This window comes from Halictus rubicundus, chromosome 4, assembly GCF_050948215.1.
Source record: "Halictus rubicundus isolate RS-2024b chromosome 4, iyHalRubi1_principal, whole genome shotgun sequence".
Taxonomy (NCBI): domain Eukaryota; kingdom Metazoa; phylum Arthropoda; class Insecta; order Hymenoptera; family Halictidae; genus Halictus; species Halictus rubicundus.
The window spans coordinates 18800384-18826325 of record NC_135152.1 but is presented as its reverse complement, the minus strand read 5'-3'; the positions used below and the strand labels follow the sequence as shown (position 1 = coordinate 18826325).

The following is a 25942-nucleotide window of genomic DNA, read 5'->3' as shown; positions in this document are numbered from 1 at the left end:
TCACATTGAAATCTCTTGCAGTGAACCCTCCACGATGCAAGTATTCATATCGTATTATCTTTGTTGTTTTTAAAGATACGTCAAGTGTCTTAAGGACAAGGTGAATAATTCAGCGAGACTCACAGGATGCCATAGAAATATTTGCTTTTGTTATTTTCTTTTAGAAATCTCGAGGTCACCTTGAGACACGGGACCATATTTTTTTAAACGGGACCACCTCTTTTCAAACACCTACGATGGTAGGCCCTTTCATTAGGAATTCGGTGACTAATTACTCAAGGTCATTCAAGGTCACAGACAGAGGGAAAAGAACGGAGATGACCTTTCGATCTCTAAAAAAAAAAATAACATGAAAACGAATATTTTTATGGCATCGTGCGAGTCCCATTGAACCATTCAAAGACATTTGACGTATTTTTAAAGACAACAAAGATATTTGTGGTGCAAACGTTAGGTGACTCACCCTGTATGCTTTTTATCAGCGTACGACGGGGTATAGAATTAGACAAACTCTGTTCGGAATTGAACATTACATTTCAGAACTTCTCAGTGAGTTTTGTAAATAAGTAAGACCATAAGACTAGATTTTATGTATTTACGAGGAAAATGAGTGGAAAAAATTTCAAACGGCAGAAAGATTAAAAGAATTACAGGATATCTATACGTAATTTTCAGTTTGTCAAAATTATTAAAGAAAGAAAAAAATTCGTAGGTATCTCCCGTATCATATGGCAAATACAGACAATTTTTATTTTACATAAAGGGCCGCAGTCTGGTTATGACAAATAACTTGTAATAGGGATAACTTGACGAAAAATTTAATGTATTTTGAATTAAGAACTCCCATAGACTAAGTATGGCATTGAAGTATCGTTTCATTGATTTTTCATTCCCGTGTGCTTTGCAAACCCGCGCATGTCTAAGTAAACAGTATCTGAAGCCGATAAGCTACTCCCCATATTTTTGCATGTTAACGTTGCAGATATGGTTAAAGAGAAAAGAGGAAAGATAATTAAGAATGGCGTGTATTTCGGTAAGTGTACTTCAGGCTGCTGTGCCACGATCTATCGATCTTCGATCTGCCTCAAATAGAGCAAGGCTGGTCAGCAATGAAGACGGTTATTCGGTTGAGATGAATGATATCAAGAATCGTTTATGCAATGATTCATGAAAACTCTTTCCCCAAAAGAATTCTATCGGCATTTCCTTGATCCACATAAATCGACGACAAGAAATACATATTTCAGCGTTTTTGATATCAGAAAACCATTAGCGAATATTTGCCATAATGTAACAAACACACTACTAGACTGTTTATCCAGATTCTTGCCTTTATTAACCGATTTACAAAAATTGGAAAACATGAACCTACATATTTCCTTTGTTATGCGTGTCGTGATTGCAATAAAAATATGAAAATTGCTGCAAATTTTATTGCAACCGTTTAATTTATGGTATCTGATTGTTTGCGAATTACCGTATTTAATCCTCCGGGCTTTCGATTCTATTTGACTTGAAATTCGAGATCCTCGATTTAAACAATATTTTAATATCTTGAATTTCATGGCGTGAAATAACACGGAATCCTCTGCAGCGATCCATTCGGGTCACAATGTAAAGAGAGAATACTACGTGCCTTTCGACGGATGAACATAAATGCTTTATGTTCCAATATAATTCTTTATCCCTTTGATCCAGATCGTATTTCATCATTTTCGGAGCACCACCGATTATGCCATAATAACTTTTGCATACCGTCCAGGAATTATAAATAGCACGGGGTTATCTAATATCTGGCGTGGTAACCTCGGCGAATACCTTGCTATTAGAGTTAAGACACACTTTCGATGAAACGCTATTTAATTGGTGGCAATCTGAATTATTAGAGTAAAAATAAAAATAAAACAAAGCCCTACGTTATTTATCGATTAAGTTCCCTTGATTTTGTGTGAATTGTTGGGACTGATAGCCGGCGCTTAACGTGTTCAAAATTCGAACTGGTGTTCGCATTACGTCGTGAACAACAAATTCCAAAGCAATTCGGCCGTGCCTATTTGTTTATGAACCATTCTCTGATTTCCGAACATATGGTCGATCGGTGCAAACAGGAAAGTCAGTGCCCTATTTTTGTCCCGCAGCAACGCGGGGTTGTGCGCTGCACAGACGAGAGAACGTCTACCTATACTGCAAACAGTTTAACCGTAAGTTATCGCGTGCACGACGAGGACGTGGAAAACGGAAGAACAATGCATCAGAAGTAAAATATCCGGCCGGCGATGTCCCGGCACGCGAATAAATCAAATTTCATTCTTACGGGGGTCTCCATTGATAATCGCATGCGCGAAGGTCACTCAACCCCGAGGCAGTAATTTACGTTCCGAAAGGGACAGGCTGAAACTGTGCATACTTGCACGTATACGTGCAGAAGACGGTAAACTTGGCCCGAGTGAATTTACACTGTACCGTCCGCGACACGCGTGAACGCGAAAGGATCAGACAATCCTTTACGGTACTGTTTGGCATAGCCCGTAACTTACACGATTTTGCTATTTCCACCAGTTGTCCGCGCGCGAGCTTGTATCGAGACTTACCGGTACCCCGTTCCCTCCGCGTTTCTCCTTGGAATCCTTTTCTTCCGGCTCGAACTTTTTTCCTGCTTCTGTTTAGAGAACCGATGCTTACCGCCAGTTTAAAAGGAAACGCGCTGTTTCCTCGATATATCACGAAGGCATTCTAACGCCCCTTAAATCAGAATAACTCTCCAAAAATTACACCAAAGGACTTGACTTCTTTTTAGCAATTGGAGACATTGATTTATCAAACGATAAAATTCACAGATGTGCATTCCACTAGCTAAAATATGCCGGATTTTTTTTTTTAGAATTTTCAATTGAAAAGGATAATTACGGAGAAACCTGATTTTCTTTGTCACCCCATTACTACCCCTCGTGTCGACATTTTGCGATGAAAATTGGCAAAGTACAGTGATTTCTCTGTGTATGTCGCTCAGGCCTGGATGATAAATGTCACGGAATTATCCCCACTACCGCGGGGGTATACCCCGTGAGGGGCCGCGAAACTCGGGAGGCCTCGAACGCTGAGGAGTGTAAACATAACACTGCTTGGGTATGTCTCCTGTTGTTGACATGTATCGAGAATACACTGTATTTCCTTTGGACAAGCTATCGAATGGTTATCGATAAGCTATTGCAAATTCAGTTTGGTTCGGGGACACTTTTGACCTCCTTATCCGGCTACACCCTTCATACTAAGAAGATACCCTAATCTAAGAAGAGATACTCGATCTTTTACAGTGTTTTAAAGAATAAACTTTTATAGGTGTGTTTCTAAACCAGCACAGGTATCGCCTGTACAATACGATCCTACTTTAACACTATTCTATTCACGGTTTCATTTGAACACAAATTGAAATATACACAAAATCTGAACAATTTCGTATGATATTTAAGGTGCGCATTTCGCGAAAAGAGAAACTTTTCCCTGAGGCAGGTATACTGACCGAAACGATCGAGAACATTGATGTCTATGTGACGTCGTGTATTGTGCTGTCGTGTAGGCGGCGGTCTTTCATCGGGCACGCGAAACATTCCGAGGAAAGGCAATTTATTCATTTTACCAAGAATAATGTAGCGGAGTGTTTCTTTGCCAAGCCTACTCGTGAAACTATTACTACAAAATTGTCCGTTACATGAATGGAATTCCGTGAAGAGCACGACTTCTGTGTTATTAACGACTTAATCCTGGAATCCCGAATTGTCATATTGATTCGCTCGAATGGGTTATTAACATTCGAGCCTACTGTCCATTTAGCTTAGTCCATGATGCACAGCATCCGACGGTGTTGCCTAGTCTTAAGCTCTTGGTCTCGGATACACTGAATACTAGATTGTACAGGCTATGTCGTATTACGTGGGGATTGTAGGCATCTCATTCGTTGAATCATAGCCCGTTTTCGGGAATCGATCGAGTTCATCCTTCACCGTACTCGTTTATCAAACTCGCGTTATTATTACATATTATTACGCAGTATCAATTACCTGCTAACATGACCTATCATACTATTAAGTAAACGAAAACACACTTGTCAAATTTAGTGTAACTACAGTGAATTCTTGATATATGCCAACAACATGGGTCTCGCCAGCGACATATATCGTCCAAGACATACTATTCTTTGATGCAAGCTGAACGTCGTACCCGACCCGTATTGTTTACAGGAAAATTATTTCGATAATATCTCGTTAACTATTAGTCAACGCATCAAGATCGCTACCCCCTCGAGTCGACGGAATTTTTGCTGTAAAATTTTCTAATCGTGGTTCTCGCATCGCGGGTACAATTAAGTACCTGCGTAAACAAGAAGACTCGGCTCGGCCGGACGTTGTGTAGTCGATCGTCAATTTTCGCCCATTAGTCGATTATCATGGCTACCTGATCGAACACCACGGGGACCGTGCGTGCAGGACGCGTGTGCAAGCAAGTGCATGTAATTTAACGCGGAGCACCAATTGCTGTAATGCGAACGGCGACGGCGGAATGACCGCGGGAGGTGCACTGGGTGGTCCGATTATGAGATCTAGGTCTTAGATCCATGGATCGGGACGAGTGCGCCGCTAAGAATTGCGCACGCGGGACCCGGTTGCATCACGCACGGAAAATTGCTTGCACCTCGACGCGGCGCCGCCTTTTAATTTCGCACTCGCCCGGATATGTGTATTGAACGTTCCCATTCCCAGAATCTACCGGAAGTCGCAGTTTTACTCGAGATCTTTGAAAGAAAGTGGTTTCCTTACTCGCAGTTAATATAGGGGAGACTAGGAGGGTTCTGTAGGTTTTTGGAAAACAACGGATCTAAATAATTTAAATATTTAATTTACTAAATACACGAATAATATTAACAAAATATCAAATCAAAATATTTCAAGGCATTGCGATACGAAGTGTTTTTTATCTCTTTCAGTTCAGAACTTATTACAGAGTTTATTAAATATATAAATAATATTAGGACCTTGAATAAGTTCTCGCTGTTTCTTCAAAAATGACAGTAGCAGTACCCCGTTCGTGGAATTTCGAATGGTAACACACATGCAAGGCAGTAGTGTATCTAACCTTAAATTTCAGTGTATGGTAGTTCACTTTAGTGTAAACAAAGTAATTTTTTCTTAGTTCTGAAAATGTCTACTTTTGTGCCAAATAAAGTGTATTTGCGGGGAATTTTATTGCACTACTTTATTCAAAAGAAATCTGCAGCTGAAGCACATAGAATTCTTGTTGAGACTTATGGGGACAATGCTTTGTCGGATACGACATGCAGAGACTGGTTTCGACGCTTCAAAAACAATGATTTTGAACTTGAGGATAAAGAACGTCCTGGCGCACCGAAAAAATTTAAAGACGAAAAGTTGGAGGAATTACTCGATCAAGACCGATGTCAGACGCTAGCAGAACTTGGAAAAACATTACAGGTAGATGAGTCAACTGTTTCATAACGTTTAAAAGTTCTAGGAATGATCCAGAAGCAAGGACATTGAGTAAAAGCTTTTATTTTGTAAAAGAAACAGCGAGAACTTATTCAAGGTCCTAATATTAACAAAATATTAAATCGGAATATTTCAAGCCTTCGCGGTACGAAATGTTTTTTCTCTTTTATTTCAGAACTTGCGTCAATAGCATATAATTCAGTTACACAGTGAATTCTCGGTATATGTCAACAACACGGGTCTTGCCAGTGACAAATATCGTCCAGGAGACATATCCGAGCCGTGTTATGTTTACACTCCTCGGCGTCCAAGCTTCGTGGACCCTCACGGGGTATACCGCGCGGTAGTGGGGATTATTTCGCGACGTTTATCATCCAGGCCTTGGCGACATATATAGAGAAATCACTGTATTCCCAAATGCAGCTTTGTCATTGTACGTAGAACAGCTGAAAATATTACAATTGTTGTGACACACCATGCAATTATGGCATCATTGATGAATGTAAGCCAGTCGAATAAATAATTCATTTGGTGCAGTAGTGAATGTTGAGTCTGGCTCGACATAGGACCGGAAAGGGTTAATGATCTTCTACATTTAGAGGCAATATTATATTCGTAACACGTTCGCTTTTAGCACTGGTTTTACTGCTTACCCTCCTTGTTACAATGTTTTATTAGACACAGCGTACCTTCTTCATGAAATATTACAACAATTTAGCAGGAGAAAGTTATTCTATGATGCATAAGGCGAACTCAAGGATGAATAGAAATATGGTTCATGTAAGATGGAGCACCACACAAATTTACAGTGGGTCCAAAAGAAGTGTTTTCAAAAAGCATGAAACTAATAATATTTCACAAGAATCAACAGTGACGAGAACCTTGCATAAATGAAGTAAAAACTTACGTTGCTCGGTATGTAAATTGTGGACCACCCTGTACATGTATAACTTACAATAATGCATATATTTTTTTCCGGTAATAACAATATTGTATTCATCATTGTTTACACTTCAATAACAATGTATTATCGCTGAAGGAAATAATCTTTCGTTATTGTAAATTACACTTCAGAAAATTCATTTTCCATGGGACGTTGCAGTCTAGTCGTTCGTCTCGTTTACCCAATTAAGATTTAATGAAGAAATTATCATATTGCTTGCTATGAAATTGCTAACGGTTGAACTTATAAATATTTAGAGAGCTTTCTATTACCCACTACCACTTACACGTTTCAACTTACAAGTTGTTCCGAACGAAAAAAGTTGTTAGAAACTAATGTTTATCGTAGTGTCACACTCTACGCCTTGCAAGAACAGCTAATTACTTTGCTTCGCAGCAAAGTTTTCTTAGAAATAATATTACCTCCAGCAACGGTAGTCCAGTTTAACGTTTGACGAGCAGTAATAGCAAAAACGGGTCAATCCTTGCGGCTGGTTCTATACAGGTTTTCGATGTTTATGCTCGCAAATAAAATTAGTATGTACGGTCGATACCCTCGGAACGTCTGCATGCTGATCGTTAACCTATAAATGTCGGGGCTCCAATCTTAACATAACAATACCGATCGAACAGCAAACTGACCCATACATTTGGAAACGTCTTCCTCAATTACATCGGTGAAGTATCCTACTCAACTATGGATTTGAACTTCGCGCATACCTGGAAATGTCTTTGAACAAATTATAATTCTTCTACTGAAATTTCCTGCTACGAAGTCAAAATTAATTTTCAGCTCATCTTTGATTTCAGATTTCTGTATGATAAAATTCTTCTGTAAATTTTAAATTGTAATAGTTAAGTTCTCCGAGCTCGTTGTTTGCTCAACCTACCCCTGATTGCGAGAACTTAGGAATCAAGGAGATTAGAAATAGTTCTCTATTCAAGGATCTGCCATACTGTACCCTTAAGATGAACTCTGAACTGAGGAATTTTTCTTCAAAGAGCTGAAAGAAATGAAGAAGTTTTGTTACACAAGAAGAATCTATGCTTAATAACAATTTCGCAGTTCAAAGTCACCTCAAGGTCACAGTACGGTAGATCATGGTATTTGTCTTGAAATCGTTAACAGAACTGTGCGGTTAGAAATACATGGTGCCATTTAAAGAAAGGGGTTTGAAATTATTTTAAGTAGCTATTTTTTTATTTAATTTTTTAAAATGTGATTTTATAACCAGAGTGTATTAAGTAAGTAAGTAAGTAAGTAAAGAATGAATTAATCAAATGAATTTAGTCGTTTGTTTTTATGAAAATATTGTCTTTGGTGACAGTATTACATATTTGGTTTACATATTTTTGTACAAATGTAAATTTGTTACGAAATTGTTAATAATGTTAGAAGTATAAGACTGCTCTTACATTTTGTAGAAAGTGTCCCCATATTACTGTGACAGGCTGCAAATGAATTAGTTTGAGATACTCGCGTTTTTGCGGCTGTCATTCATTTGTGCAATTACTGTACCTGAAATAAATAAATAAATTCAGATACCTGCTAGCTGACCATGCATGGCGCACCGCGTATTTCACGCTGGAAATAGAAATGGCTAATGCCGCTAAGCGTTGGATAATTTATGCTAATCCACATTTCAGAAACTGATCTGAAGCAGTGGTAATTAAGGTGAAATGTATTTCATTCATTAGGACGTCAATTAGGTTGATAACTACGTATGAATATCATTGCACTTTATTAAAACCGTGGTCCTGGTTAGATTTGCACGTGCGCGATGACCCAGATTTCATCGAATTCACAAATTTTATAAACGATTCTATAGTCTATGTGTGTACACTTATTTCATCTGATTTTTCATGCACAGTGAAAGACTTAAGGTTCAATTAGCTGGAAACACGAAGGATCCTATTCTTCATCATTAGCAAAGAATAGGATCCTTCGTTATTTCGAATAAAATTTGTTTAGTGGTAACTAGATCTAAAATAAACTTTCTACAGGGTAAATTTTACACAATAAAACAAATTAACAAATTCCACTATGTACTGACACTATTTGATAATTTCAATCGCGATATTCCTTATGCACATTATTGCTTTCGTTAAAATAAATATTTTTGCCAATCAATTCATGGGAATGATTTTTTTTTAAATGCAAAAATCATGTTCTCTATAATTAACTCTTGTTCCATGTTTCTTACGAAATTTTTGTTTTAATAGCCAGACCAGAATTAAATTTTCCAATCAAGAAACAAAATTCCAGAAACAAATTTCGCAATCTGATGGTAGCGTTTTATAATTTTAATCACGGTTATGCACTCTATCGCTTCCATCGAAATCAATAGGCGAAACCATGTTCCGTTTTCAAGCATGACGTTTCACGAGTCAACTAACTTGGCCCCTGAATCGCCGTGTTGTCGTCATTTGCGTAATTACAAAAACTTTAGTATTTGACGAGTGGCGTCACGAGTCTAGTAGACCATCAGTTTAACTGCAAATAAACCAATTTCAGCAGACCGTGACGGTAGAAACGGTTGCAAAATATTTGCTATCAACGCATCGCGACAATTGCCAGCTGTTCCTCTTCCAGCACAATGTGTCAACGAGTTTCCGAAGTGCACGGGAAACGTGAAACAGAATCTTCGAAGAAAAATGCCTCGTGTCTGGCAATTGTGATTCTGCTTCGATCTCGATCGAGTAATTTCAAAAATCGTAAATCCTGGGTTTCTTTCCATCCGACAAAATGTAATATAGTTCATCCGATTTACAACGCTCCGCTTCAAATGATCTATAAACGCGTGCGAAATTTCTGGCGAAGATAACAGTGTACAGAGTATTTTTGAAACGCTGACTTCATGGCAGTAATGATCATTTTACTGGAGATTCGAGTTCGCGTACACGAGCCACCTGATTTGCCTTTTTTTCGCGCATATAACTGCGTGAGACTGGAGATTAATTAAACTACGATTTTTAATTGGAGAAGAGCGATGGCACGCATTTAATTACCAATCACGAATCGCAACCTAGTGCGTTTTTATAACGTTCGTCGCTATGGTGATCACAGGACTGCAGATTTTATACAGTTATGGCAAAATTGAACGGGCGATATTTGAGACATTGCAATAATTTTTAATTCATAAAAATTGCTAGAAGAGAAACAACATTTTGATTCCATTTTTTTTTTTTGCAAATGATGCGGAACATTTTTATTTTACGTAAAGTCCACTGGTAACTGATGACTAGACTGCGGATGTTTATGTAATTTTCAATTTTTGTAGGCAAATTTTAGGAAAGTGAAAAAAAAATAGAAGTTTTAGTGGTAGTAGCCTTCATAGATCTGGTATAAATAAAAATCGTACTAAATTCTGTGGAATTTTATTATTTTCTATTTTGTATTTCTTGCAATCAGAAAATGTTTACTTTGCAATCAAGACCTACAGTCTATTAATTATATTTTTTAATATAACAAAAACTTCCTGATATTTCCTTTTATAAGAATAATTTTTGTTTAAATTCGTTTCTTTGAACAAGAAAAATACCAGCAGTCCTATACATATTGCCTCCTGAGTTCAACATTAATTAAATTTGAACTGCCAGGTGGAACAGTCTCGGCAGTCCAATAAATTCCATGGTGTTTAACATTTAACAAGCCCGAATATTGTGCATAGATGTTATTGTTCGAGGGCAACGCGTTTTCACCGTGTGACGTGCATCAAAAGATAATTAATCAGTTTTTCGTTCATTTATGAATAGGCGTCTGCGTAGTTTAACCATTTGCACTTCTACAGCAAGTTGCCATTTCACATATTTATTACGTTTTTTAATACCAACACGTTTACACAAGGAAATTCCAATTAATTTTGTGCGTATCGTTATTTATAATTCTAACTACAGCACGATATAGATATAGTACTATATTTACTATATTTAATATTAATAATAATACTATACTAGTAATATAGTATTAATAATACTACTAATACTAATCCTATTTTATAAGGATTTCCTATTGTTCGGTTAAAAAAAAAAAACATTAGAAAATTGCCGGTAAGTTAAGTGCCAAGATTAATTCCAATCAAGAGTCTGCCTCTCGAAGCACATTTTAAACGAAACATTTCAAATGGTAGGAATGATAGGAAAAAATTGAGACAAAACTCGAAAAGTGCAAGGGGTTAATAATTTATGACGTCGACGCCAGCGAAAAATGCTGTTTCCTGGAAGATGGTTGTTCGTGAGACGCGAGTGCAAAATTGCCGGGAGATAAAATCAATCAGCCGGCTTTGGAGGCAAAAAGTAAAAGATGAATTGTTCCGGATGGTCGCGGTAATGCGCCTACATTTTCGTTCGCAGTTTCACATTTTTCCAGAAGCAACAATCGATTTCCTGTTCGCTTCTGCTGCTCGGCGCATCGCGCTTCGCGCGGAGGAATTAAATAAATCGCAGGTAACAAAGCCGCGAGCTACGGTGTTCTACAATGGTCGACGATGTTAACTCAACGTATTACCACCATGAAACACAACGCGTTTCTCGCGATTTGCATACAATGCTGGACAATTTGAGCAACGTAACGTCGCGGTACAATAATGGTGATTTATTCGAATCCAATGGGAATCGAGTAGATTTCGTCGGAAGTGGCGGTAGGGTAAGGGACCGAATTACTGTGGGGGTACCAATCACCGTGCGTATATTAATTGTACTTATTTTTAAAGCATATAATATATCACATATATATCAACTGATCTTAATGAAAAAAATTTGATTTTTTAATATTCGTTAAGTATCATTAATATAGACATAGTAATTGGTACCCCCACGTTACAGTGATTTCTCTATATATGTCGTCAAGGCCTGGACGATAAACGTCGCGGAATTGTCCTCACTACCACGAGGTATACCCCGTGAGGGGCCTCGGACGCCGAGGAGGTATGTCTCCTGCACGATATAGGACGCTGGCAAGGCCCGTGTTGCTGACATATATCGAGAATTCACTGTAGTTGGGTGTCTTACCCTATATCCATTTTATAAATGTAGTTGTTATTATTATTACTGTTATGCGGTGGTTATTGAGCGAAAACTAGAAACGTCGCAATACTACAATGTTGCACAAAGGTGAGGTACAGCCAGTGGCTGTTCATAACCTTACCTAGAAGTACACAGTAACGTTGGACTAACACGACTTAATTGCATTAACATAGTGGACAGAGAGATTGGTAGAGAGTGAGAGAGAATCACTCCCGAGGAGCATACGGAAGGGTTAAATAGTTGCGGTAAAAATTAATACAATTTCACTCGTACGGTACCTTGAATGTCAACATTTATTTACAATGTTGTGAAAATAAATGAATATTTGCACGGTATTTGGAAAACGTTGATTTTATACAGTAGACGTCAAATAAAAGCTTGAGATTTACAACTGCCAGCGAGTTTCATGCGTTGCCCTGAGCTGCTTGTGCTGCATTTGCGTTCACTACTACAATGCTTTTCTACATTGATTCTTCTCGTTGGTAGTTGTGAATATGTATAATGCCAATCAACACAACGGAATCGCGGGATTCAGCGGTAGAGGTAAGTTGCGGATTTTCTGACGTTCTGCAAACTGTGACGTGGCGTTTTTGTGACACGACATGACGAAGTACTCAAATACTGCATTTTTTATATCGCGGTGCTTACTCAGTGTCGTCAACTGACACCAAAAAATTTCATTCCTGTAATCCTCGCGATAAACCACGCGCGCTTGGAAATTGAAGAGCTGACTTGTTGACATGCGAGAACATGCTATTATTTTTTCCCTACCTTCAATCCTTTAATATTTATAAACGAGAAAACTCTCCTCGCAATATTGTGCATTGGACGATATAGTAGGATTTCTTATTATCATTGGTAAACTTTGAGTGTTCATGCAAATTGACAATTTTACACGCTAATTTATAAAAAGGAAAATAAATCTCTCATATCCTGTATCATATTGTTAATTTATTAATTTTTATTACTTTTCAATTTTATTGTAATTATTATTTACTTAATTATAAAGTGTAATTGACGAAATACAGTTTATTGCAGTCGCCCTGTAGAATGCAACTACATAATTAGAATAATAAAGTACACACTTTTGCAAGACTCTACATGGAACGTCCACGACTCAAGTTTGAGCAATGTTGGACAGTAGTAAAAGATCATAGTGCGTCATAAATGAAACGTTATTACCATACCTTTTCATTAATATCGAAGAAAACGATACATGTGGCAAGAGCGTTGCATAAACGATAATTATCATCTTAATTTAGCATAACTTAGCAGTTTGACTTTGGGCGGCTATGAAACTTTTATTGTTTTCTCTTGAAATCTTTTTATGAATATTTACACACAGACATATCGTAAAGCTTGTGGACAAATAGTGGCCAGCTGGCGGCACAATAAATCTCAATATGTATGTCGCATAGGAAATGTTATTAATAGACTGCAGATTTTATGCATTTGTGACAGAAATGAATAGGTGTAATTTAAAACAGCAAAAAGATTAAAAGGGTTTGAGAGTATCAATATATTACTTTCAATATATTAAAATTGTGGAATGATACGAATAAATTTTTCACTCACGAAACGTCACTTAATACGTTGTGTACACACACCAATTCCTCGATCTCTTGCTGCCAATGTCGAATATAGAATGACAAAACTTTTCTGTCCCCAATAACTTCTTTATGAAACTTTTACGAACATATTTTATTCGTGACGATTTCTCTGGATGAGATGACGTCAAACGCGACACAATTTGGATCCTATTTACTTGTTTAATTCACGACACAATAGAACCTCTATTATCCCAAACAATATCCGAATTCGCATCTCACATGTAAACAATTTCATTTAAAATTAATCATGATTTATCGTACAGATCAGTAAAGATGTGATCGGATAATCATTTCTAATTCAGATATCATCAGCTCGGACAATCGTGGTTCTACTGAACCGCCACATAAACAATATGATCCAAATGGTATCGTGTTTGATGTCAATTCAATCAGAGGCATGTCAGAAACAATTCGAGAAAAATATTACAAACAAATAACTAAAGGCAAAAAAGTTTTGTCGTTGGATTGATATTGCCTCGCCGCTGTATCCGAAAGCCCGTATCACGTTACACTTCTCCACAATCGATCCTCTGGGCCCCCTCAAAGAGTATACATCGAGACGTTACTGTCCCGGAGCACTACCGTCCTCAAAACAATGGGGGCACCAGGGGTTAAGGAGACTTCTGTTCGCGATACTCCCACGCCGTCTGCACGGTAACAGCGCTAAAAAAAAAAAGGAGTCACTATGACGGCGTACGTGTTAAATCGCAGCGAATGGGAGGTGCGTTCTTCTCGGGCGGCGCACAGTGGTCCAAATCGAGAAATTCAGTGACTTTTTGTTATAACTTTTGCACCATAAGAGTTATCGGGATGAAATTTGCACTAAAATTCATTAAAAAACTAGTCAATTTGAACTAAAGAAAAATTAATATTTTTAAAATTTGTTAAACAATAATTTCTTATTAATTTTCATTGATATTTTTCACTAAAAAAAGAAATTGTTTAAATACAATCTTCCAAACCATTTTTTCTTTCTAAGTGTGTATTTTATATTTGTTTCACACATGCAATGTTTAATGAATTGGGAGAAATGTAAATTTGAGGAGTCGGGTAAGGTAAAAACGTCACATAACTGTGTCAAAAGATATTTTTTATAATAATTGATAATATTTGTAATATTGTATATAACATAAAATAATTGAGTAACATTTTTGTAAATCTTTTCTGATAAAAATGTGATAACAATGATGGTTTTATAATATAATAATAATAACATGAAATATGAAAAAATAATATTTGTTTATACTTTGTCAGTCTTCATTCTCAAATGGTTTTGTCTAGCATTATTTTTTATAGTCCATCCATTTCAAAGCCTGCCTTTTCTATTATTTAATTATTAATAATTCAGCTTCTGGTTCTAAATTTTGTATTCTTTTCTTACATGATTTCACTCGCATTGCTGACATGTGCGGGTCCGATGTCAATAAAAGTCTATAAAATACATCTTCATTTGTTAATATTCTGTCTGATTTTCTTGTATGTTTGCATCTAAATTGTTTAAAGTCTTTGTGACGTGTTTCTTGAGCCTCCTCCGATAATTGTCCGATTGGTAATAATGCGTGTTTTATTACATCTGCACCATGCATTAATAACTTATGGACTGAAGCAGGCATGGGATACCAATCATAATCGTAACATGGTCAGTTTTAAACTGCTATAATTTGCAAAGGCGGAAGAGTGCGGAAATAATTTTTATACCATCATATAGAGGAAGGTGTACTGAAAATAGTCCAATTTGTTAGAAACTGGGACTTCCTGGGACTTTAAAGATATCTCTTACCGAATATAAAAAATTTTTTTAATTTTCTCCATTTAGTCCAGCATTAACTTTTAATACATTGTGCAGACTAATTAATAATGTAAGACACGATTTCTTATCGCAAAAATCTGCTCTTTAATTTAAAAAAAAAAGCGCGAGAAAATATTAAATAGGAACGTCAGGGCATCGCATCAAAGTGAAGCAATTTTTCTCGTGAAAAATACTCTTCTTAAAATGTCCAACTTTCAATATTTATTACAACTATAATATTTAATAAATTGTACTAATTTCTCCATTTCCGAGGTCTATGGACATATGGGAAGCAATGTTCATTGATCAGGTATCGATACATGAAAGTTCATTTTCGGGCCAAAAGTCACTGAATTTCTCGATTTGGACCACTGTGCGGCGGCAGCTCTTCAGCTGCCTGGCATGCACGTCCTGTAGAAAGCCGAGGATATATACTCCGTCATCCTTCAAAAACACGTCAAGTCGGGAAAATTGATGTCGGACATTTCGCATCCTTTCGTTGTAACGCATCAACCCCAAGCGGCATAAATCTCCGGGGTTCTTGGGAACGGGGGAACGCTGCTCGCGACACACCATTTTTGGTTGTCGCGCGACCGGAACTCTAAAAATACTGTCTTGGCTACTTTTACGCATCGGCTGGCGCGCAAAGGCAGCAGCCCCTGTAGTCCGGTTACCGATAAAACGCAGGACGAGTTCCGCTAATACCGGGCGCTCAAGGTTTCTTCTGAAATAAACAACAAAATATTAGCTACTTGAATAATATTTTATACAAACTACTTTCCATCGATTTCTATAACCTTTTCCCACTTTCCACCGTAGTACTTCTAGCAAAACACATATTTTCCATTTTCATCGCGGGCTCGAATAAAACACTGTTAAACTTCGCCTCGGCAACCCAGACATTTTTAACTTTTTGCTGTACAATCCTCTACATCTTAACGAGAAAATGCCAGAAATCGAAGTTTCAAGGCGAGGAATTCACTGGTTTAATAGTTACGCGTGATTCTTCGCCTTGGAACCTCGATTTTTTTTTCCTCGTCAAGGATTATATAGTAAACAGTTAAAAATATCTGGATTGCCAAGGTGAAATTAAGCCTGAGAGTTTTAAGAAATAACTTTTTAAGGATCTGTTGTGCAACAGTTCGGTGAAATTTTAAAGGTTAAAGATGTGACTGCTGTCCGGCGTTAGGGGAACTGCCCCTACTCGCGAGACGTGTCGTGGGCGTCGTGTGCGATACGCAGTCTTGGTTTACGCGCGCCACGGCTGAAAACGACTGGAAACGGAACGGCGAATAGCTGTGGGAAACAAAAAGGGTCGAATCTGCCGCCAGAAAACGGATAGACAGCGCATCCTGTCTGACGCGAGCGTGGGTTCATTCAGCGGGGCGAGCTACCGCGATTTTTACCTGTCCACGGCCGCCGATATTACATCCGGCGGTCGTACGTCATCGCGTGGGTGGAAATATGACGATAAACTGGTGGGTGGGTCCAGCTCGAACTATGTTTTGTTATACCATGACCTCGTTTCTTGATCCCTCCCCCGGCTGGTGGGATGCCGGGGTGGGGGGGGGGGGGGGGGAGGATCGGGGATGCATAATTCGGCGCGACGTCATCGAGCTGCGAACTGCTTCCGTGGTACCGCGTACGCGTCATTTGTTTGATTACGTTTGGAAGCGAGTTTGTTTGGACGATAGATTAATGTGTAGTGTACATTTATTTTCTTAAAATTCTACACATATGTAAAATAGAGATCCCTTTATCGTGCGAACTAGAATCATGCAGATCAAAAGATTTTAACAAAATGGCAGTCACTCAGAAACTCATTAAAATTGAATCTTCTTCGAGCAACACGAAAAAACTATCATTGATATATTCCCATAAGTCTAATTTACAAGAGGAAGGGAGCTCTATTCTATACGTGTGTAAAATTTGAAGAAGTTTCATCAATTCATGATCGAGATATCGTGGCAGGTATTACACTGTACAGTGAATTCTCGATGTATGTCAACAACACGGGTCTTGCCAGCGTCGTTTATCGTCCAGGAGATATTCCAGGACCCTCGCGGTGTATACTCCGCGGTAGTGGGAATAACTCCGCGACGTTTATCATCCAGGCCTTGGCGACATACAGTGTGTCCCACGAGCTCTGTCCACTTGAATATCTTGGTTGTTTCAAACAATACGAGAAAATGTTACTTACAGAAGTTGTAAGACAGAGCTCGTGGGACACACTGTATATGGAAAAATCACTGTATTGATTGTTTAAAATTAAGGACTGTAAATAGGAATAGCCCTAAAAATTAAATTGATTAATTAAATAAATTAAATTAGTCAAATAATTAAATAAATATTGAACTATTTATTTCTGAAACAAGTTCGGATACTAGAAAATACAGGTATTGGAGGTTCGGTTAATCGAGGTTCTACTGTTTCGTGAGAATGATATCGCTCGAGCAGCAATATTGAAAAACTAACAACGAACTACGGTGTAAAGTTTAAAATAGGGTTTCTTCCATGGAAATAGAAATGGCGCCATTGACCAGAAATTTCCTCGCGTTGATTTATACCCATTTTAATGACTTCTTTGTGCGCCGAGCATTTACTCATTTTTATGTCCGCACTTTCTGTGTCACACGCATTCGAGGTCAACAATTTGCATTAAGCGAATCGATGCGATCGATCTATCTTCCAGCCACTTATCTTCCTTGTACGATCGAATTCAATAAGCGATCAATTGTTCAAGCGAATTACTACTTGGTCGTAATCAGAAAGTGCATTCCACGCGTTGTTTCATATTAAATTGAAGGTCACTGGAAAGTATATCCGACGCCATGGATGGATATCTCGTTTGCACATAAAACTAACCATTGTCATACTTCTAATACCAGGTTGTTAACGTCTCACATCGATGTACTAGTAATTTTGTTACACTGTTGTCTATTATTTGCATAACATGATAAACTTATGATTTAATATCTCTTTGTTATATAGGATTATGCAAACAGCGATCGCACAATAAGAAGAAAAATTGTGAACCTTCAGAAAGCGTTTGCAATTTGTATTTTAATTTTCTTTTTATGTACGGTAATCTTTTGTATTCTACTATAATTTTCGAGAAACTCTATACACACAGTGAATCCAAAAATTATCGGGACACTGAATTTTCTACTCTCGAGAAATTAGTATGTATGTGAAGCTGAATTTGATTATCAATGAATCATTCGTCAGCTTGAATGAATTTTTTTTTCGTACAGTCCGTCGAGGTTTACAAACAAGTTGAGGGAACAATTTCTAGGTCATCGTTACAACAGAGACTTACTTGGCGCGATGACGTCATGGTCCCTGTTGGCGCCAATAAATCTGCATATTTAGTCATTGAATGACATTAGCCGTTTGTATACTGTGTCTTTCGAATTTGTCACGTCGACTTGTGACATTTTGCAAATAACTAATGCTTCGTGAATTCCTAGTTGGGTGAAGATAACGTTGAACACTAATAACAAATAACACTATTAATTACTTCTATTTTATTAATTATTACACTATTATTTAATTATTCTATCTATGTTTAGTTATGTATTTATATGTATGTATTTCAATCTTCGTACTGAAAAAAATTGATTTCTTGAAATATTTTAATTCTGATAAAATCGTACATTCTGATTGTCTGTTATCAAGGTCAAGAATTGACCTTGTTATATTTCACAGTTCAATCGCAGGTATTATTAAACAGGAGAGAATAGAACAGTGTTACGGAAACATTTTGAACAACCGAAATTATTATTCTTGCAGGGGAGTTTCAGCACGAAAATACAGTAGAAGTTTAACACTCTACTTATGACATCATTATCTGCATATTTCTCTATTTCCACTTAAAATATACTGCACGAGAGAATGTCTATTAATACGTCTTAAACACGTATTAATACGTACTAAAACAGTATGCATAAGAACGACAAAAAATTCATTTCGTAAATGCAGGTCCTAGAAGTCCAGGCTCATTAAAAAGTAACTGAAAGCATTCATAAAATTACTTTGTGGTTAAATCTTGCATGGAAACCTAGATGTAAAGGCAATTCATAAAGAAGCTTTTCAGGTTTTCGTATTTTATCTCGTTTTACAAGGTTCTTTTTAACCATTCTACACGCGTGGGAGATATAAAAAGTATCTATATAAAAGTATGTATTATCATCGTTATTTTTTGTATTAAAATGTTTTTCCACTTTCTTCTGTACATTTCCTTGATTATAAACATTCTCCCGTTGCAACCATTGCCGACAATAAACTATGAATTTAACGTTCAATAACCAATATAGCACGTTACATTAATAATTATCCGATGTAAATTATTTCTTCGTAAATGTTGAATCAATCAATTTGAATATAAATTGACGCATTTATGTATAATTTTATGAAATTAAGTATGAAAAGCTGACATTTCATTATTTGTGAATACACACACACACACACACACACACACACACACACACACACACACACACACACACACACACACACACACTTATCAAATCAATCATATCAAAATAATTTACTAAATTAATACCGTAACATTTACAAACTGTCGTTTTCATTTCTTCATTTTGTAACAAAAAAAAAAAAATATGTGATAAAAAAACCACCACTAAAACGTACTATAAGAATTACCATAAAAACAATTCCAACGTTAATGTCTCAGCGTTTAATAATTTGCTAAATGTTCAACTGTGGTACAAGTAAATCAATTTCATACGGACACAATCAAAACCGAAAATATTCTAGCCCTTTGCAGACGAGAGTTTTTTGAAATACTAAAAATAAAAATTATTCTCTTTCAAAGAGTGCACGAACATTTATGCGAGTCACCGGTACGTTAATTGAATGATATCCACGTTCTCATCCAAGAATTTGGCTTGGCTGTTAGCGATCGTTATCGGTCAGGGAGCTTCGTGTGCTCTCCGAACATGAGCGGGGCCTGTCCTCGTTCATTGGCCGGCGCAGCGACGTTATCTATTCCTTATTCGCGGCACGTCGTTTGTATGACTCTTTCCGCGATGAGCAGACTCACCAAAAAACCATGGAAATCGTGCCGGACAAGATTCCGTGGAACTGTATTTGCACGGCGACTGGTCGTCAATTGTGAAAGTTTAGTTGTTTGTCGGCGCGCACGAGGACGAACCACGAGGCGCATCAAAAGTCCATCAACGTTTCGCCGTTTTACAGACTTCCGAACAGTCATTGTTGCTAAATTCATTAAACTTTTACAGCGGCTTTGCGTAACCGTTGGCTTCGGCCAAACAATATTCGCTCGCGTTACAACGTTTAACGGGAAACAACGCTTCATAAACTACAAATCAATTCTCGCCGAGTGATGTATTATTTACATTGGAATAAAGAAAATTCACAAAGGGAATAGTGACTAATATGTATACCAACATTTTCAATTTTTTATCTTTAGAATAAACTAGATGGTTTTCAAAAATTTGACTATAACAGAGCTCGGCGTGCTAACGATTACTTATTACATGGAGAAATGAAATATTTAAAGATTTTCAATTAAAAGGTTCGGAAAAATGGTTTGGCTTTTTTCGCGTAAAAAGCGAAATGGCGAACATCAAAAAAATCTAACAACGATGGCGAATGGGTTAATTGTAAGGTACAAATTTTATTTGTCAACGCTTCTTTAACGACTGGTGTAGGAGGAGAAAATTTGATGGCAACGTTTAAATTTAGTTGATGACGGAGGATACATTTTATTCGCGTTTTATGGATGCACTTGATGGGACGTCGTTATTGGAACGAAACCACTGAAAGCGATAGCTGAACACACTTTTACGGTACTGTTGATTCATGCAATGGCTGCGAAGTTGTATGTAATATTAATTCGCTATGTCGGTGTTTAATTACAACAATTTTCATCGGGACGTTCAATCATGAACATATGTAATTTATAATCATAAAAGAAAATTAAATGTAATAATAATATAATTGCAATAATATAATCGCTGTAAAATTGTTTAATTACAAAGGGAAGAATTCATACGAATTCAATTCGCTAATTTAACGAAAAAGCATGTAATTACGTTTAATTAAAAGGAGTAATTATTTGGAAACAGAAATATATGAAATAATAATGAAGTTTGTGCTGCAATTATCTTAAGCAAATGGGGAAATAAGTCTGTAGCACACGTTATTAAAATTTTCATTACTGAAATTGTCGCATGGTATCATTGCATTGCAACTGGCAGTTCCCTCGATGATATCAACTCGTTAAGATCATAGATAGGAGAAATGAACAATTTATGTGTCACTAACCCAGAAGCTCGCGGACATCTTTCTGTAAATGGATAATGACGAACCAAGCGCTATTGGCAAATGAGGCAAAATACAGTCTTTTCTCGATATATGTCCCAAATATCTAGCCGATAATTGTCCCTAGGTAGACCCGTGTTTTGGACATACATCGTGTAGACATGTATGTTTACACTCCTCTTCTACGTTCGGCAGTGTATCAAAGAATAGTATCTTCTGTCCGATATATGTCCCTGGATGGACCCACGTTGTGGACATATATCGAGAAAACACTGTATACAGCTTTGAAATTCGAGAATGGAAACTGCAATTATTTTTGCACAAAACTAGTATGAAACAAAAGTTTGAAATCTATTTGTGGTCGCAATCTAAGAAAATTTTTGCAATTTTCTTTACTCGTGATTCTGAAACGTTTCGAATCTCCGCGTTAGCCTATGGTGTTTTGATGGAAGCGTATGTACATCACGCGTTCTCTTCTGCCCCATATATTGCCAGTCAGGAAATAACTTGAAGATCACGTTCAAACTTTTTCCAGCGCATCGACGTGAGATATCGAAGAGGAACGAACGAACCTCATCAGGTGGTGGTTCGCTATCTCGATACGTGTCTGCAGAGTAGGCGATAAAGCTTCGGCTGATTTATTCGCGACAGACACAGATACGCGCACCTGTATACGTTGCCACTCAACAGTATTACGACACTTACGAAAGGCGAAGCGAACGTGTAATGTTGCTAGAAAATTACTAGGATTGTTCAAAACCTTCGTTATTATTGCGTTCCAAGTCTCAAAGGATACATTTTTGTCGGGATATATTGTGCACAAATAGCGTGCCCATCTCTGTCACGTATATCGAAGCATTACTGTACTCGTCGGGAAACGCGTCTGCTGTAATCGTAGCCTAAAGACCAACCCATTTTGAGATCAGCAGGTGCAGTGGCGGATTTATACTTCTCCACCTCAGCCTAGTAGACCTTTGCTGTCCTTTCAAAAAAGGGCCAACTGCCACCTCGCTCGCTCCCTTGTTACTTTTATTTTATTTTCAAATTGGTTAACATTTTCGTTTATACGTTTTCATTGTTGTGGCTTGTGCCTTTGGTATTTTTCCACAAATTTACTGCACCTGGATTTTTCCACCCTAGGATACAACCCCTATACCCCCACCCCCTAAATCCGCCACTAAGCAGATGTCCTGATGCTTTTGAACCGCAGTGTACGAGCGCCCCGCAACGGTAGGTGGTAGGCTAATATGCATCTAGTGAAAATACACGTCCATGATCCGACACGGTCGTCTCAGCGAGACTTGCCATCGGCAAACGACATGAAGTCACGGTTAAAAGTGCCACGCGACGCTACATACGCCATGCCATACGACTCGGACAGGCATGCAGCTTGAAAATAAATCTGACAGAACTACCGGTTCTGTCGGTTCGACGATATCACACGGTGTTAACTATTTCTAGTGCGCATTTATCGCTATATTTTCGTTCGGTACGCATGACGTCCGGTGGCGTTTTAACGGGCTGTAACTCGAGTATCTATTACTGGCAATTACGGACGCGATAAACGTGATGTTTCTGTTAGCGGCGGCTATCTGGTTCACGGTAGGCTGAGGTAATTCGGATACTGGAGATCGAAATACGCTTGTAAAAATAGGAGTCTTCTTGTCGTTTCAACTTTTCTGTGTACACTCCCGTCCATAAGTATACGGACAGAGCGTTCGTATAAATCATCGTTCATTCGTAAGAAAAGTTGCATAATGCAAGAAAGAAGGTAATTTTACATTTAAAAAATAAAAAAAATTATAAGAATTTTAAACTAATCCGTGACATATGGTCCACCCTGTATGTTTCGTTGTTGGCCTCCGAATGAGACGCGCTATGATTAGAAGACAGCTGAAACAATTGAATTAACCTATTTCAAAATGTTGATGAGCAGACAGAAGTGGTTATAATTTCTGGTTAGTTACACGGCGGTGCCTTGATTATAATATTATATTGTATAATTATAGTATTATAATATACGTGGTTTATTATGATACACGAGGTTCGGGTAATTGAATTTCTCGACTAACACATTTGCTAGCGTCACATGCGTAAATAGGTGACTCTACTAATGACGATACAAAAATATGATTTTATAATGTGTTTTATAATATATGTCGTATATTAGCATATGTGATTATTTTTGTCGGATACTGTTGGTATTTCTACATTTTTCGTTTAGTAAGATTTTGAATGTATTTTGAGTCATTTTTCATAACGAATTTCCAATGAATGTTAAAATTATAATTAGTTTAATACTTTGCACGTATGCCGTGACAATTTCTGATTTCTGATGTCTGAATAATTGTTTAATTAATTATGAACGACGCGAGTAATTGCATTTCCCGGGTTTCCATTTTCAAGGAACTTACGAAGTTAATCGTATTGATTTTGTACTAGATGAACGAAAAGAACTGTCTTTTTTCTATTTAATTAGCAATCGATTTTTTTCTGTGCTTGATTATATCGTCCTAGGAATTTTTATTATAAAATTGTTTTATATATGTTGTTATTAGAATTGGAATATATTTATTCTTCATGACAAACATGAAAGCCTTAGATGTAAGACGTTAAAAGAATCAAAAGAATTTAAGGATTCTGATATATTATTCGAAACTTATTCAGATTATTAAAGGAATGTAAAAAATTTGCAGGAAATTTTTATACATATAAAGATTCATAGTCTCCCTAGCAGCATCTAATTAATATAAATCTTTCGTGATCTTTTATGAACCTTTTATTTTAATTAAAATATAATTAAAATATTTTAACTTGAAATGTTTATCTATGATTTTGAATAACATGAATAGAGTTATTAATCAACCAGAGGTACGTGGTTGTAAACAATTAAATTTACTAGTTGTAACAATCAGCATTGTGTATTCTGAATACGGCAATGAAAAAAACAAATTAATTTCGCATGCATTGTTATCTAAAGCCATAATGCATGATGCAATGTTCAGGAAGTTCACGGGATTTCTCTGTTAAATTGATTAACATTTTATACAAAGGACACAATGTATTATTAAAGTATTGTAATTATAAATGCTATTGTTGAGCTCAATGGTGGTAGCAAATGGAATAATTCTGTTTGTCCGTGAACGAAAATAGTTTATTTCGAACAATGATGTATTTTATAATATAAATATTAAATAGAAAGAATCTTGTGAATAAAAAGTTCTAAGGAGATCTTCTTCAATCTCTGTATGAATACTAGATGTAAATTTTTAAAGGGGATATTGTTTAATTAATTCGCTTGAAATATAATACAAAGATTCATAAAGAAACGTCATTACAACTGTTCTTACATTGCACGCTCTTTCATCCTCCTATTAATATGACATTTAATTGGTCCACTATAAATGAACGTCTGTTTATTATAACGCATCGCAAAGACGACTGAATTAATATGACCAAGCATAAATCACCGACTGGCGAAGTAGGCTTGGCGAATGCCTTGCTTTGTTAGATTATTAATTTACATGAAACTGCAAATCGAATCCGCAAATAGAAAACTATTTATATTTTTGTCAAATGAGAAATTCTTCAGAAAACCGTTTCAATTATTTTCATTAATACCTCGGCTATATTGACGAAACGTTATCTAAATAGTTCGTATTGAATATTCACCTATAGATGAAGTTATTAATGAACGGTTCGCAAAGCGAATAAAAATGTAAATTCGTGTCAACACGTGATTAATATTATCACATTAAATTGAGAGCAAAATGATAATTTCATTCTACCATATTGAATTTCCTGTGAAATTATATTTTATACATGCACACGCATAAAATTCATATTTCTGCATCGCCCGGAATCATAATGCTCTTTACTTTTTCGGTAATAGAATTAATGTTATTATATCTCCAGAATATAGGTTACGAAGTGAACCCACTTCAAATTTCATCGATTTTGTTGCTCTGCTTTTAGGTCGAGTCAGTCGATTTGGCGTTGAAGCTACTGGACAATTCACAAATACGGGGCAAAACGCTCTCGGTTCAAAGGGCAAAGTTTCAAATGAAAGGCGACTCGTACGATCCAGCCTTGAAACCGAAACGGAAAAAGAAGGACAAGGAACGCCAAAAGAAGATCCATGAGAAGTAAGTTGTATGCATTAAACAATTTAGACAAATGAAAAGACTTTAAGACCAACAAAATATGAGTTCTAAAAGCAAAATGACTTTGCAGCCTAAGGTATCAATTAAAAACAAAAAACAGAACTAAAGTTAAAGACAGGGCAGTCTTTATGTTTTTTTTTTAACAGTCAACCATTAATATGTACAAACTAATTATGGCTCGAAAAAACAGTTCTTTCGTCTTCGAGCCGACAGTTTCTTTAATGAAGTATACTCGGCGATCCTTTTTTTTGAAATCATTCCTCCGGGAGAGCTCAAAGGAGGACGCATTCAATCGTTCCACGTCCAGCAACGGGGCACGATCAAAGAAAAACCGTGTCTTGTTTTTTCCCCCGGCATCTCGATCCGAAAGGAATCTCCGGAAAGAACGAATTCTCACGCTCGGCTCTCCCCGTGAAATCGCATCTCCGCGCGTTTCGAGCGTTTCGCTTTTCATTCAGCTCACAGTTCATTCATCTCCGGGGCCAGCGGCGCGGCGGCCCACAGTGGGCAATTTGGACGAAATCGGATTCAAAATCAAGGAACTTTCGATAGGAATGAGGTAGAGCGATGAAATTTTTTTTAAATGAAAGCTGAAACTTAGTA

The 25942-nt window shown here is 37.0% G+C and overlaps 1 protein-coding gene across 1 annotated transcript in view; it reads left to right on the top strand.

Moving 5' to 3' along the window:
• Positions 1–25942, top strand: part of Barc (RRM1_TatSF1_like and RRM2_TatSF1_like domain-containing protein barc) — a 114293-nt gene that overhangs the window by 64263 nt on the left and 24088 nt on the right. Inside the window, exon 4 of the mRNA XM_076787208.1 lies at positions 25152–25321. Within this exon, the coding sequence (XP_076643323.1) occupies positions 25152–25321 (170 nt within the window). The remainder of the gene's footprint in view (positions 1–25151; positions 25322–25942) is intronic.